This window comes from Cydia fagiglandana, chromosome 4, assembly GCF_963556715.1.
Source record: "Cydia fagiglandana chromosome 4, ilCydFagi1.1, whole genome shotgun sequence".
Taxonomy (NCBI): Eukaryota; Metazoa; Arthropoda; class Insecta; order Lepidoptera; family Tortricidae; genus Cydia; species Cydia fagiglandana.
Genome location: NC_085935.1, coordinates 19,463,847 through 19,478,034, shown reverse-complemented (window position 1 = coordinate 19,478,034; position 14,188 = coordinate 19,463,847). Strand labels below are relative to the sequence as shown.

The 14,188-nt window shown below is 48.6% G+C and overlaps 1 protein-coding gene across 1 annotated transcript in view; it reads left to right on the top strand.

The window, feature by feature from the left end:
* Positions 1-14,188, top strand: part of LOC134663969 (zinc finger protein Xfin-like) — a 38,823-nt gene that overhangs the window by 18,949 nt on the left and 5,686 nt on the right. The window contains exons 11-20 of the mRNA XM_063520526.1: positions 5,581-5,725; positions 7,044-7,254; positions 10,785-11,065; positions 11,161-11,463; positions 11,559-11,996; positions 12,041-12,259; positions 12,355-12,792; positions 12,952-13,389; positions 13,434-13,652; positions 13,748-14,185. Of these exons, the coding sequence (XP_063376596.1) occupies positions 5,581-5,725; positions 7,044-7,254; positions 10,785-11,065; positions 11,161-11,463; positions 11,559-11,996; positions 12,041-12,259; positions 12,355-12,792; positions 12,952-13,389; positions 13,434-13,652; positions 13,748-14,185 (3,130 nt within the window). The remainder of the gene's footprint in view (positions 1-5,580; positions 5,726-7,043; positions 7,255-10,784; positions 11,066-11,160; positions 11,464-11,558; positions 11,997-12,040; positions 12,260-12,354; positions 12,793-12,951; positions 13,390-13,433; positions 13,653-13,747; positions 14,186-14,188) is intronic.

Here is a 14,188-nt window from a genome sequence, read left to right as displayed (position 1 = left end):
AGTTTTTATAAGTGTCTTGTAACTAACAATCTATGGATCTCAGGAATCTGAAAATAAATTATTTTTATTTTTATTTTTTATTATTATTTATTAAAAACCATTCCAGTGTTATAAATGTGCTTCAATAATATAAGATGGTTACATTGGTTACTATAATAATGCGGATAACTTAGCGCGGCATCTCTATAATTCGTTTTTTTTAGCATTAGATTCTAATGCTTAGAAAGATAGAATGATTAGAAAGAACTTGCAAGAAGGTAAGCGATCTTGACATGTCTTTTAATTGAAAAACGCTTTTTAAAAATCAGTAACTATTACTTACGAAAGCAGAAGAATATAGATGATCGTATTAGATTCATAATTGTTTCATATTTGCCGTAACTTATTTTTAAAATGTGTTTTTCAATTAAAAGACACATCAAGATTGTTTACCTGATTTCTAATGCTAAAAAAAAGAACTATAGGTAAGGGTTTAGGGCTTGTAGCGCAGGTATAAAAATTAGAAAGAGAACGACGTATGTGTATGAAAGAGCAAACACATTACTTACCTCTTATCAGTTGTTTTCTATAAGGTTTCAACTTGTCAATGCAGTAATTACTTACTACTTACATCGAACGCTACACTTACACTCCAAACCTTTTGCGACACGGATTTAAATTTTGTGAAAATGAGTGCCATCAGACGAAATGTCGAAAACCTTGGAAAAACCCGGAAGTTGATGATTTTTAGTACGTGATTTTGGGCACATTTTTCGGGGTTTGTAATAATTTTATATTTCAAGAATTTATCATAGGAATATCACAAATAGTATACCTTTCTGATGGCAGTAAGATTTTTCCTATATCTCTTACTAGTATGTAATTATATATTTACATAAAATATGATTTAGCCTAATAAAAGTATGCAACTTCCAACACTGATTTCGCAGTAAAAATCGATGCTATATTTTTTTTACCATTTTTCCTAGAATCAGGAAACAATTATGTGATACATATATTAATTTCCGGCAAAAAGACAAAATCATGCATTTAAGGGTTAAACACCTGGGTAAGTTGAGAAACTAATAACACGTGGCATATAATACAGTGACATAAAATACTAAGCATACGTACTCTTTGTCGGTTTGTTTTATTGTTTACACAGGACTAGAAATTGCAAAATAGATAACAATCCGTTTATCCATAATTTGCCATTGTTATACGACCTTAAGAACTGTCAACATAACCCGAGATAAGAACAACCTTTAACAAAAAAAATTGCCTACAGAGCTTAAAATGCCATTATTATATCTTCGTCAGCCGGTCTATATAATTCGCACAATAGTAAGTACCTTTCGAGAGCAAATGCACGTGTTTGTTTAAAAAAAAGATAATTTTGCTTTAGGTATGCCTATAGCGATTTCAGTATTTTATTGATAACAAAATGGGACGAACTCTAAAACATCCCTTTTCAAACAAAAACAAAATTCGAAGACGGTCGAAATTAATAGTCTCCAAGTGAACATACATAAAAATTCGTCTGTTACTTATATTATTTATAAATGTTTCAGACGAATTAGGCAGCTCGTTCTTTTTTTAAAGTCGGTTAAAAAGACCATATTTATTGCTAAAATTAATCGAGAGAAAATTAATCGAACTAATTAATCGATTAAAAAAATTAATCGCCGGTAATTAGTCGACGATTAATTTAATCGTGACAATATTAGTCGGAGCTTTTCGACTAAAATTAATTAATCGTCACTTTTAATCGTTGCTCGCGATTAAGTCGGTTAATTTTAATCGTTAATCGTCAGTCGATTACATTTTGCCCAACTCTGTCACCATGTAGGTGGTGTACTATAGTCAGACTCTAATGGTTCTAGTTGTCTATGATATCATGTAGGTGGTATCATATAACCGGGTCTAATGTTTACAGCCATGTACCTAGATGTGCTGTTTATGAGTGCGACCATGTAGGTGAGCTGCTAGAGTATACAGCCATATAGGTGTGCAGTTTGAGTGCGGCCATGTAGGTGTGCTGCTAGAGTATACAGCCATGTAGGTGTGCTGTTTATGAGTGCGGCCATGTAGGTGTGCTGCTAGAGTATATGAGTGCGGCCATGTAGGTGTGCTGCTAGAGTATACAGCCATATAGGTGTGCTGTTTATGAGTGCGGCCATGTAGGTGTGCTGCTAGAGTATACAGCCATGTAGGTGTGCAGTTTATGAGTGCGGCCATGTAGGTGTGCTGCTAGAGTATACAGCCATGTAGGTGTGCTGTTTATGAGTGCGGCCATGTAGGTGTGCTGCTAGAGTATACAGTCATGTAGGTGTGTTGTTTATGAGTGCGGCCATGTAGGTGTGCTGCTAGAGTATACAGCCATGTAGGTGTGCTGTTTATGAGTGCGGCCATGTAGGTGTGCTGCTAGAGTATACAGCCATGTAGGTGTGCTGTTTATGAGTGCGGCCATGTAGGTGTGCTGCTATTAGAGTATACAGCCATGTAGGTGTGCTGTTTATGAGTGCGGCCATGTAGGTGTGCTGCTAGAGTATACAGCCATGTAGGTGTGCTGTTTATGAGTGCGGCCATGTAGGTGTGCTGCTAGAGTATACAGCCATGTAGGCGTGCTGTTTATGAGTGCGGCCATGTAGGTGTGCTGCTAGAGTATACAGCCATGTAGGTGTGCTGTTTATGAGTGCGGCCATGTAGGTGTGCTGCTAGAGTATACAGCCATGTAGGCGTGCTGTTTATGAGTGCGGCCATGTAGGTGTGCTGCTAGAGTATACAGCCATGTAGGCGTGCTGTTTATGAGTGCGGCCATGTAGGTGTGCTGCTAGAGTATACAGCCATGTAGGTGTGCTGTTTATGAGTGCGGCCATGTAGGTGTGCTGCTAGAGTACACAGCCATGTAGGTTAGCTGTTTATGAGTGCGGCCATGTAGGTGTGCTGCTAGAGTATACAGCCATGTAGGTGTGCTGTTTATGAGTGCGGCCATGTAGGTGTGCTGCTAGAGTATACAGCCATGTAGGTGTGCTGTTTATGAGTGCGGCCATGTAGGTGTGCTGCTAGAGTATACAGCCATGTAGGTGTGCTGTTTATGAGTGCGGCCATGTAGGTGTGCTGCTAGAGTATACAGCCATGTAGGTGTGCTGTTTATGAGTGCGGCCATGTAGGTGTGCTGCTAGAGTATACAGCCATGTAGGTGTGCTGTTTATGAGTGCGGCCATGTAGGTGTGCTGCTAGAGTATACAGCCATGTAGGTGTGCTGTTTATGAGTGCGGCCATGTAGGTGTGCTGCTAGAGTACACAGCCATGTAGGTTAGCTGTTTATGAGTGCGGCCATGTAGGTGTGCTGCTAGAGTATACAGCCATGTAGGTGTGCTGTTTATGAGTGCGGCCATGTAGGTGTGCTGCTAGAGTCTACGCCATGTAGTGGGCTGCTAGAGTCTACAGCCATGTAGGTGTGCTGTTGACTCGTATGAGTGTGGCCATGTAGTGTGCTACCAGAGAGTCCATAGATGTGTTATTTAGTACGAGTTTGCCGTTACAGTCGAGTGTAAGAGTCAGGATCTGAGGAGTTTAATACGAGTTTGAGATTAATACGAGTTTGAGATTAATACGAGTTTGAGATTAATACGAGTTTGAGATTAATACGAGTTTGAGTTTTGAGTTTAATACGAGTTTGAGTTTTGAGTTTAATACGAGTTTGAGTTTTGAGTTTAATACGAGTTTGAGTTTAATACGAGTTTGAGTTTAATACGAGTTTGAGTTTAATACGAGTTTGAGTTTAATACGAGTTTGAGTTTAATACGAGTTTGAGTTTAATACGAGTTTGAGTTTAATACGAGTTTGAGGTTAATACGAGTTTGAGTTTAATACGAGTTTGAGTTTAATACGAGCTTGAGTTTAAAGAGTTTATCTTGAGTTTAAAGAGTTCAAATAGGAAAAAGCATTGGTATGCTGGTGTAGAGTGAAAGAAAGTTTAACGACCAATCATGCAGCGCACTGAAATTTAATTACAGGGTAAAATGGATTCCGATATTGACACCCCGAGATCACCTAGACTGCCGTCACGTGCAAGACTGATGCAGAGTCGCGGTAGACGCTGGAGGTCAGCGACGGTCTACCACAGAGGACGCTGTGGACTGCGACAGCCGAGCGTGAGGGGCCTGAAGACAGACGGATGTCGTCACCACAGCAGGCGCTGACGACGAGGGCCTAGCTCAGATGACCCGTACGAAGAAGGACCGCGGGAGTCAAGGCGACGCTCAAGAAGGACCTACAGTGGAGGACGTCATCAAGCATGTAACTAGTATTGTAATTAAAAAAAAAAAGTTTGATTTCAGAGAGAAAACATTAGATAATTGTAACTGTTAATTACAAACCTGATTAAGCCATTAATGTAATTACGTAGCTTCCCATTAACAGCTCCTACATTTACCATAAAAGGTCAAAAATTTTGATTATTGATGTCAGTTATTATTGCCTATGCTGCGGTAGTTGTCTTTCTTCTTATTCTGATATATCAGGCTAAATTGTATTGCTCGTACCATGTTTGTTATAAGTAGAACTTAATTGAAAAGAAGTATGTTACAGTGCTAAAATCAATGCAATAAAATGTGGGCTTATTCTATAAGTACGAGCCGATAATAATGTCTGCAATCCTGCGTGTAATTAGCTAAATTAACAAATCGTATGGGGTTGACAGTGTGGACGATGTATTTCGTGAACATTAACATGATCATTAGGTATAAGTAGGTATTTAAATAGGCATCCCTTTTTTATGTAACAGCAATACTAGTTTGAAGAATGAATACAGTTTCCATCTGCAATACCTGATACCATGAGTAAATTAAATAACTTGAAGTTTACCTCTACTAGAGTTGCTGTAATTCTTTGTATTATTTTATTGTATTTTGGTGTACAATGAAGAGTACTGGTCTTGTATAAACAGACTAACTATAATAGGATTGAAAAGGCATTGTGCAACACGGCCGAGTGTGATATTATTGTTGATCGTGCACCGGAGGTAGCACGCAGTCGGATGGCCGAGTGTGATATTTCATAAGATTTCAAGAATAAATTATGATTATTTTATGTGAGTTATGTTAAACTTATGGCATTCAGTGGGTAGTGATTAGAAATCTGATTATTGTTTACCCGAATATTTGTTAATTAATCTGTCGGTAGTCGCGAAAATGACCCTTCTCTCCTACCCGCCAATTCAAATGATGAAAAAGTATAAATGTAACTTACCATGGGATGGAAGGGGCATTCTCGCTCTGGCGCTTGAACCGGTAACATTGAGTAAGAAGGCTTACTGCTTGTTAAATTAAGAATGTCGAAAGTGTTTAAGTAAGAACTTAGAGTAAAATAAAGGTAATTGATTGTACGAAGGACTTTGATTCATCACACAAATTGCGTTTGCCAGACGCTATCATTATTGTTACACCTTTTTTTGCGTTCTCAAACAACTAGTTGGTACTGGTACTGACCCTGCCTAAGAAAACTAACTGTAAGTCTAGCCCGATTTCTCTAATATGTCCTTTAAATGTTATTTGTATTTATTTAAATTTTAATCTATTCTACACTTGTCCCCAGATCTGTAGCACGTCGTTCAAGACGAAGGCGAACCTTTTGAACCACGCATTACTCCATTCCGGCGTTAAACGGTTCGCGTGCGAGCTGTGCAAGCACCGCTTCGCGCACAAGACCAGCCTCACGCTGCACATGAGGTGGCATTCGGGTATGTGTAGCTCAGATATGTCGGCGTGAAGGTTCCAGATCTGTAGCACGTCGTTCAAGACGAAGGCGAACCTTCTGAACCACGCATTACTCCATTCCGGCGTTAAACGGTTCGCGTGCGAGCTGTGCAAGCACCGCTTCGCGCACAAGTCCAGCCTCACGCTGCACATGCGGTGGCATTCAGGTATGTGTAGCTCAAATATTCCGGCGTGAAGGTTCCGGATCTGTAGCACGTCGTTCAAGACGAAGGCGAGCCTTCTGAACCACGCATTACTCCATTCCGGCGTTAAACGGTTCGCGTGCGAGCTGTGCAAGCACCGCTTCGCACACAAGACCAGCCTCACGCTGCACATGAGGTGGCATTCGGGTATGTGTAGCTCAGATATGTCGGCGTGAAGGTTCCAGATCTGTAGCACGTCGTTCAAGACGAAGGCGAACCTTCTGAACCACGCATTACTCCATTCCGGCGTTAAATGGTTCGCGTGCGAGCTTTGCAAGCACCGCTTCGCGCACAAGACCAGCCTCACGCTGCACATGAGGTGGCATTCGGGTATGTGTAGCTCAGATATGTCGGCGTGAAGGTTCCAGATCTGTAGCACGTCGTTCAAGACGATGGCGAACCTTCTGAACCACGCATTACTCCATTCCGGCGTTAAACGGTTCGCGTGCGAGCTGTGCAAGCACCGCTTCGCGCACAAGACCAGCCTCACGCTGCACATGCGGTGGCATTCGGGTATGTGTAGCTCAGATATGTCGGCGTGAAGGTTCCAGATCTGTAGCACGTCGTTCAAGACGATGGCGAACCTTCTGAACCACGCATTACTCCATTCCGGCGTTAAATGGTTCGCGTGCGAGCTTTGCAAGCACCGCTTCGCACACAAGACCAGCCTCACGCTGCACATGAGGTGGCATTCTGCCATGGTATTTATTGAATAGTACATTATATTATATAACATTACACTTCGGCGCCAATGCGTTATTAAATTAAATTAAACAGTAAGTAATAGAATTGATTTAATATTAAAAATACTAACTACGTGACAAATGTACCATTAACATCAAGAAAGAGTTTCATAAAACCGTGAAGCTTTCTGTGTTTATCCACAAACTCATACATTTTGAGGTTAAAATTAAAATCTAAGAACGGTGTCCTTGGCAAAATGTTTCGTTGACAAATCAGATGACTGATACTAGCAAGTCTTTGCACCAGCTGGCAACCTTTCAACAATACCGTTTCCTCTTTAGCGTTAGCGCCCTCTGCAGCCCTCTTGAGCAAAGATGCACAATATTAATAAATCGAATATTCGTCTTCTTATTAGGCCTAAAACCATACACCTGCAAAACATGCGGAAAGAGCTTCAGTCAAAAAGGCAACTTGTCCGAGCACGAGCGTATCCACACGGGCGAGAAACCATACCAGTGCGCTCAATGCCCGAGGCGGTTCACCACGTCCTCGCAGCACCGGCTGCACGCGCGCCGCCACCAGGCCGACACCGAGCGGCCGCACGTCTGCAACCATTGCGGGAAGCGGTACGTACACAGCACAGCGGGGATAAACCATACTGGTGCGATTAATGTCCGCGTCGGGTGCGTTTGTATGTCAGGGTCTTTGTAATCAGATCATATGTGACGTTCTGCGTGTAAAGGTATCTTGTGGCGGTTGGCGCTTACGACGCGTAGCAGCGTATTCGTATAGGAGCTTCGCGGATAAAAGTGTAAGCGCTAGTCGTCATAAGATACCTTTTCCCGTGGAATGATAGGCATATTGATTTTGACTTAATAGTATATAAGCGATCGCTTCGCCACATTTGAATAGACTTTACTTGTACATGTTAATATCGTTTATCTTATTCTTATGACACACAACAGACTTTATTTTACACCAAAAACAAAATCTCCCATCGCGGTTGTATGTGATGTGTGTATCGTGGTTGTTTGTGATAAACTCAAAAACTACCGAACAGATTTTCATGCGGTTTTCAGATACATTTTAATAGAGTGACTTTTGAGGAAGATGCAGGTGTATTAGTATTTTATACAATCGTGAGCTTTTCAGTCGAGTACCGTGTTTAGGCACAGAATAAATAATAGTACTAGGTACAGAAGACTCACTCTCTAACAAAACGCCTCTCTTACGATCAGCACAAATATGGCCGCTAGGTGGCGACAGCGCCACGCGCGGCTTATGGCTTTCCCCAAAATTGGGGTGGAACGGGTACTTTTAGCTACCTGTAGCAAAGCGACGAAAGACTATTGTATACAATACTTTTTCTAGGAGTCAACAAAAATAATACTTTTAATTAGTAGAATCATACAAACAAATCAAACCAAAAGTATGCAGCTAAGATGGTACGCGAGCAGCCGCGATACCTTATTCATATCACGCGCCCCGGCCGCCGCGCCCGGCGCGTTGGTCAACGACACCTTCTCGTAACTCATGAGGCCCTGGTACTTGCTCCGCGCTAAATTAAATTTTTAGACAGTTGTTTTCTCGATTTTGGCCACCGTAGCCTATGGAGACTAACAACCAACACTAAGTGGTTTTCGTAATCTATGGATGTTGCTATATTAAGGGTGTCACATGCGCGTTTCTGACTTATGAACCAATTGTTTCTACTATACAACCTACAATAAATAATTAATTTGAGCTATGGTTTTGTTTCGTCCTCTTGATCGCGGCGAACTGTGATTGGTCAATTTCATTATACAGTAGAATCCGTTTATTATGACTCCGCTTATACTGACCAACCGCTTACTATGACGTAATTACTGTGCGAAGTTTGGTTTTCATATAAAATTATTTGTGGCAAATTCGGATAAGATGACTTCGCTTATAGTGACAAATCGCTTACTATGACCTAAAAATCCTATTTCCATGAAATTATGTCCGGTTATACTGACACAATCGCTGGTTTTCGTGGCCGTCACCACGTCTTTCCCTGCGAGGACGTTTAGTGCGTTCGTGGCGTGTAAGGTATTTTAGTTTTGATTCTCAGTGACAAGTTGATATTTGTTACAAGTTAATAAAACTCATTTGCCACAAAGGAATTTGAGATTAATTTGGAAAACATAACAAAAATAAGAAGTTGTACAACTATGTTTTATATGACATCCGCTTAGTATGACGTGTTTGTCACTTCCCTTCGATGTCATTATAAGCGGATTCTACTGTAGTTTACTAAACTGTATCCATATGAATATTATAGTGGAGTTGGGAGCCCATACATTAAAAATACCCAATTGAAGTTTGGTATAAGAAATCTTAATTCAAGTATTATAGTCGACGAGTAGAAAATAGTACATTATTGTCGAGGCTCGGAAGTAGCTACTTGCAGGCTGAGGATTCGTTTTAAACGGACTAGACGTGTGCGCCGCGCCGGAGCGCCGCCGCCGCCGGGCTTTTTGACCACGCCGCCGCCGCCGATAAATGATCGGCGTGAAATCGGCGTGACCTTAAGTGTTGTTAATTAGCTATTCCAAGTTGGTTTTTGCATTACAATATGGTTTTTTTTTTTAATATTTATGTTACAGTTGTCAAATACCTATACATCAATTATTAATTAAATGAAACTGAATAGCCAGTTGCAGAAACTATTTGACACAACCAATTAAAGTAACTGAGTAATCCTAAGTATTCACCGTCAGCTGTTAACGAATGAACGAAGACTGCTGCTAGTGCTGCTTATACCTTGGACAGCTAGAAGAACAAACCCCTTCATTCTCATAGAGGTCTATATCACCACTCATCTCTTCCCAATATGCCATGGGTGAGCCCTTAGATTCTACGGACCAACGCGTCCAACGCATGCAACGGATCCAACGCATGATGTGGAAAAACACATGAATTTAATCCGAATGAATGGCAAACGTGCTTGGAGCATGTGTGAGATGGTCGAACGCTATGAAGAGGTCGGCTTGCGGCAGTCTGCACCGTGCAGTCCATACGGCTTATGACCGCACGAAATGGAGACAAATTACATGTGGTCGCGAGCCTCAGCAATGAGAAAACGAGAAAGAAGATACGTCTCAGTGAGCCTGGTGCTTGTACGACAAGAAAAACATGTCATAGCAGTCCACTATGTCTAGCAAATGCCAAGGATGTGTGGAGTTATGTTTTGTTACAGTACGTCATTTTTAATAGGATAAGCCATGGCTCATGGAGAGCTTGAAAAAACGGAAAGTTACAGATCGGATCGAAGGTCATTGGGACTAGGTAACCTCTTAATGCAAGCCAGTGACTAGGGAAATCAAGTTATTACACCTATCCTATATTCATTTACAAACCCTATTTTACTCACAGCATATTCAAACTATACGTAGTTCACTGACCAGCAACCTGCATTGATCAAATTTTCAAGAAAAACAACGAATTAATGATTTTTTCTAAGAAACCTAAAAGTCAAGGTCACGCCGAAAACACGCCGCCGCCGCCGATTTTTTGGCAAACGCCGCCGCCGATCATTTTTTAATCGACGCACACGTCTATAACTGACGACCTTGGGAGTCCGTTTAATTGAATCCGAAGCCAGCAAGTAGCCTTCCAGCCAAGTCATATGTCTTCCCAGTCTTGTGTGTGCTTTTCTCAAAAATGGTGCAAGAAATATAAATATCATAGAAATATTTTACAAAAGCAATGTTCTTACGTATATATTTTTACAGAAAAAAGCCCTTGCCGCTTTTTTATTTTTTTAATAAAAAAATAGAAGTGTATTTTTCTGCCGAAAATACGCCAACCTTTTTGAGACAGCTAAATAGTCGCGGTACTAATCATCTGTTTGGCTGTTTAACGGGCCTGTGCCTTCATTTGATATGGCCATTTCAACTTTTAAAAAGTTTGGAACACGACAAATAATGGAATTTGTATGCAACATTGCAGTCCCAAAATCGAGACTGCAATGTTTTTGACTTTTTAATTTTTGACTGTAAATAAACTACGCGCTTCGCGACTTATTTTTTAGACGGCAAAGTCAACTTTGCCGTCCATTTTTGACAAAAATTTGTTAAAGTCGTGTGTGCGAAGCCGGGGCGGGTGACTAGTACTGAATGTCTCACTCGTGCAGGTTCGTGTGCCGCTCGTCGTGGCTGGCGCACATGCGGCGCGAGACGCGCGCGGCGGGCGGCGCGGCGCGGCACCGGTGCGCGGTGTGCGCGCGCGGGTTCGCGGAGCGCGGCGCGCTGCTCAAGCACCAGCGCCGCCACACCGGCGAGCGCCCCTTCCGCTGCCCGCTCTGCCCCAGGGCCTTCGCCGACTGCTCCAACCTCAACAAGCACAAGAAGGTACCACACCCACCGACCGTCATGGCTGGCGCACCTGGGTGGAGCCCTGAGGCACCGGTGCGCGGTGTGCGCGCGCGGGTTCGCGGAGCGCGGCGCGCTGCTCAAGCACCAGCGCCGCCACACCGGCGAGCGCCCCTTCCGCTGCCCGCTCTGCCCCAGGGCCTTCGCCGACTGCTCCAACCTCAACAAGCACAAGAAGGTACCACACCCACCGACCGTCATGGCTGGCGCACCTGGGTGGAGCCCTGAGGCACCGGTGCGCGGTGTGCGCGCGCGGGTTCGCGGAGCGCGGCGCGCTGCTCAAGCACCAGCGCCGCCACACCGGCGAGCGCCCCTTCCGCTGCCCGCTCTGCCCCAGGGCCTTCGCCGACTGCTCCAACCTCAACAAGCACAAGAAGGTACCACACCCACCGACCGTCATGGCTGGCGCACCTGGGTGGAGCCCTGAGGCACCGGTGCGCGGTGTGCGCGCGCGGGTTCGCGGAGCGCGGCGCGCTGCTCAAGCACCAGCGCCGCCACACCGGCGAGCGCCCCTTCCGCTGCCCGCTCTGCCCCAGGGCCTTCGCCGACTGCTCCAACCTCAACAAGCACAAGAAGGTACCACACCCACCGACCGTCATGGCTGGCGCACCTGGGTGGAGCCCTGAGGCACCGGTGCGCGGTGTGCGCGCGCGGGTTCGCGGAGCGCGGCGCGCTGCTCAAGCACCAGCGCCGCCACACCGGCGAGCGCCCCTTCCGCTGCCCGCTCTGCCCCAGGGCCTTCGCCGACTGCTCCAACCTCAACAAGCACAAGAAGGTACCACACCCACCGACCGTCATGGCTGGCGCACCTGGGTGGAGCCCTGAGGCACCGGTGCGCGGTGTGCGCGCGCGGGTTCGCGGAGCGCGGCGCGCTGCTCAAGCACCAGCGCCGCCACACCGGCGAGCGCCCCTTCCGCTGCCCGCTCTGCCCCAGGGCCTTCGCCGACTGCTCCAACCTCAACAAGCACAAGAAGGTACCACACCCACCGACCGTCATGGCTGGCGCACCTGGGTGGAGCCCTGAGGCACCGGTGCGCGGTGTGCGCGCGCGGGTTCGCGGAGCGCGGCGCGCTGCTCAAGCACCAGCGCCGCCACACCGGCGAGCGCCCCTTCCGCTGCCCGCTCTGCCCCAGGGCCTTCGCCGACTGCTCCAACCTCAACAAGCACAAGAAGGTACCACACCCACCGACCGTCATGGCTGGCGCACCTGGGTGGAGCCCTGAGGCACCGGTGCGCGGTGTGCGCGCGCGGGTTCGCGGAGCGCGGCGCGCTGCTCAAGCACCAGCGCCGCCACACCGGCGAGCGCCCCTTCCGCTGCCCGCTCTGCCCCAGGGCCTTCGCCGACTGCTCCAACCTCAACAAGCACAAGAAGGTACCACACCCACCGACCGTCATGGCTGGCGCACCTGGGTGGAGCCCTGAGGCACCGGTGCGCGGTGTGCGCGCGCGGGTTCGCGGAGCGCGGCGCGCTGCTCAAGCACCAGCGCCGCCACACCGGCGAGCGCCCCTTCCGCTGCCCGCTCTGCCCCAGGGCCTTCGCCGACTGCTCCAACCTCAACAAGCACAAGAAGGTACCACACCCACCGACCGTCATGGCTGGCGCACCTGGGTGGAGCCCTGAGGCACCGGTGCGCGGTGTGCGCGCGCGGGTTCGCGGAGCGCGGCGCGCTGCTCAAGCACCAGCGCCGCCACACCGGCGAGCGCCCCTTCCGCTGCCCGCTCTGCCCCAGGGCCTTCGCCGACTGCTCCAACCTCAACAAGCACAAGAAGGTACCACACCCACCGACCGTCATGGCTGGCGCACCTGGGTGGAGCCCTGAGGCACCGGTGCGCGGTGTGCGCGCGCGGGTTCGCGGAGCGCGGCGCGCTGCTCAAGCACCAGCGCCGCCACACCGGCGAGCGCCCCTTCCGCTGCCCGCTCTGCCCCAGGGCCTTCGCCGACTGCTCCAACCTCAACAAGCACAAGAAGGTACCACACCCACCGACCGTCATGGCTGGCGCACCTGGGTGGAGCCCTGAGGCACCGGTGCGCGGTGTGCGCGCGCGGGTTCGCGGAGCGCGGCGCGCTGCTCAAGCACCAGCGCCGCCACACCGGCGAGCGCCCCTTCCGCTGCCCGCTCTGCCCCAGGGCCTTCGCCGACTGCTCCAACCTCAACAAGCACAAGAAGGTACCACACCCACCGACCGTCATGGCTGGCGCACCTGGGTGGAGCCCTGAGGCACCGGTGCGCGGTGTGCGCGCGCGGGTTCGCGGAGCGCGGCGCGCTGCTCAAGCACCAGCGCCGCCACACCGGCGAGCGCCCCTTCCGCTGCCCGCTCTGCCCCAGGGCCTTCGCCGACTGCTCCAACCTCAACAAGCACAAGAAGGTACCACACCCACCGACCGTCATGGCTGGCGCACCTGGTTGGAGCCCTGAGGCACCGGTGCGCGGTGTGCGCGCGCGGGTTCGCGGAGCGCGGCGCGCTGCTCAAGCACCAGCGCCGCCACACCGGCGAGCGCCCCTTCCGCTGCCCGCTCTGCCCCAGGGCCTTCGCCGACTGCTCCAACCTCAACAAGCACAAGAAGGTACCACACCCACCGACCGTCATGGCTGGCGCACCTGGGTGGAGCCCTGAGGCACCGGTGCGCGGTGTGCGCGCGCGGGTTCGCGGAGCGCGGCGCGCTGCTCAAGCACCAGCGCCGCCACACCGGCGAGCGCCCCTTCCGCTGCCCGCTCTGCCCCAGGGCCTTCGCCGACTGCTCCAACCTCAACAAGCACAAGAAGGTACCACACCCACCGACCGTCATGGCTGGCGCACCTGGGTGGAGCCCTGAGGCACCGGTGCGCGGTGTGCGCGCGCGGGTTCGCGGAGCGCGGCGCGCTGCTCAAGCACCAGCGCCGCCACACCGGCGAGCGCCCCTTCCGCTGCCCGCTCTGCCCCAGGGCCTTCGCCGACTGCTCCAACCTCAACAAGCACAAGAAGGTACCACACCCACCGACCGTCATGGCTGGCGCACCTGGGTGGAGCCCTGAGGCACCGGTGCGCGGTGTGCGCGCGCGGGTTCGCGGAGCGCGGCGCGCTGCTCAAGCACCAGCGCCGCCACACCGGCGAGCGCCCCTTCCGCTGCCCGCTCTGCCCCAGGGCCTTCGCCGACTGCTCCAACCTCAACAAGCACAAGAAGGTA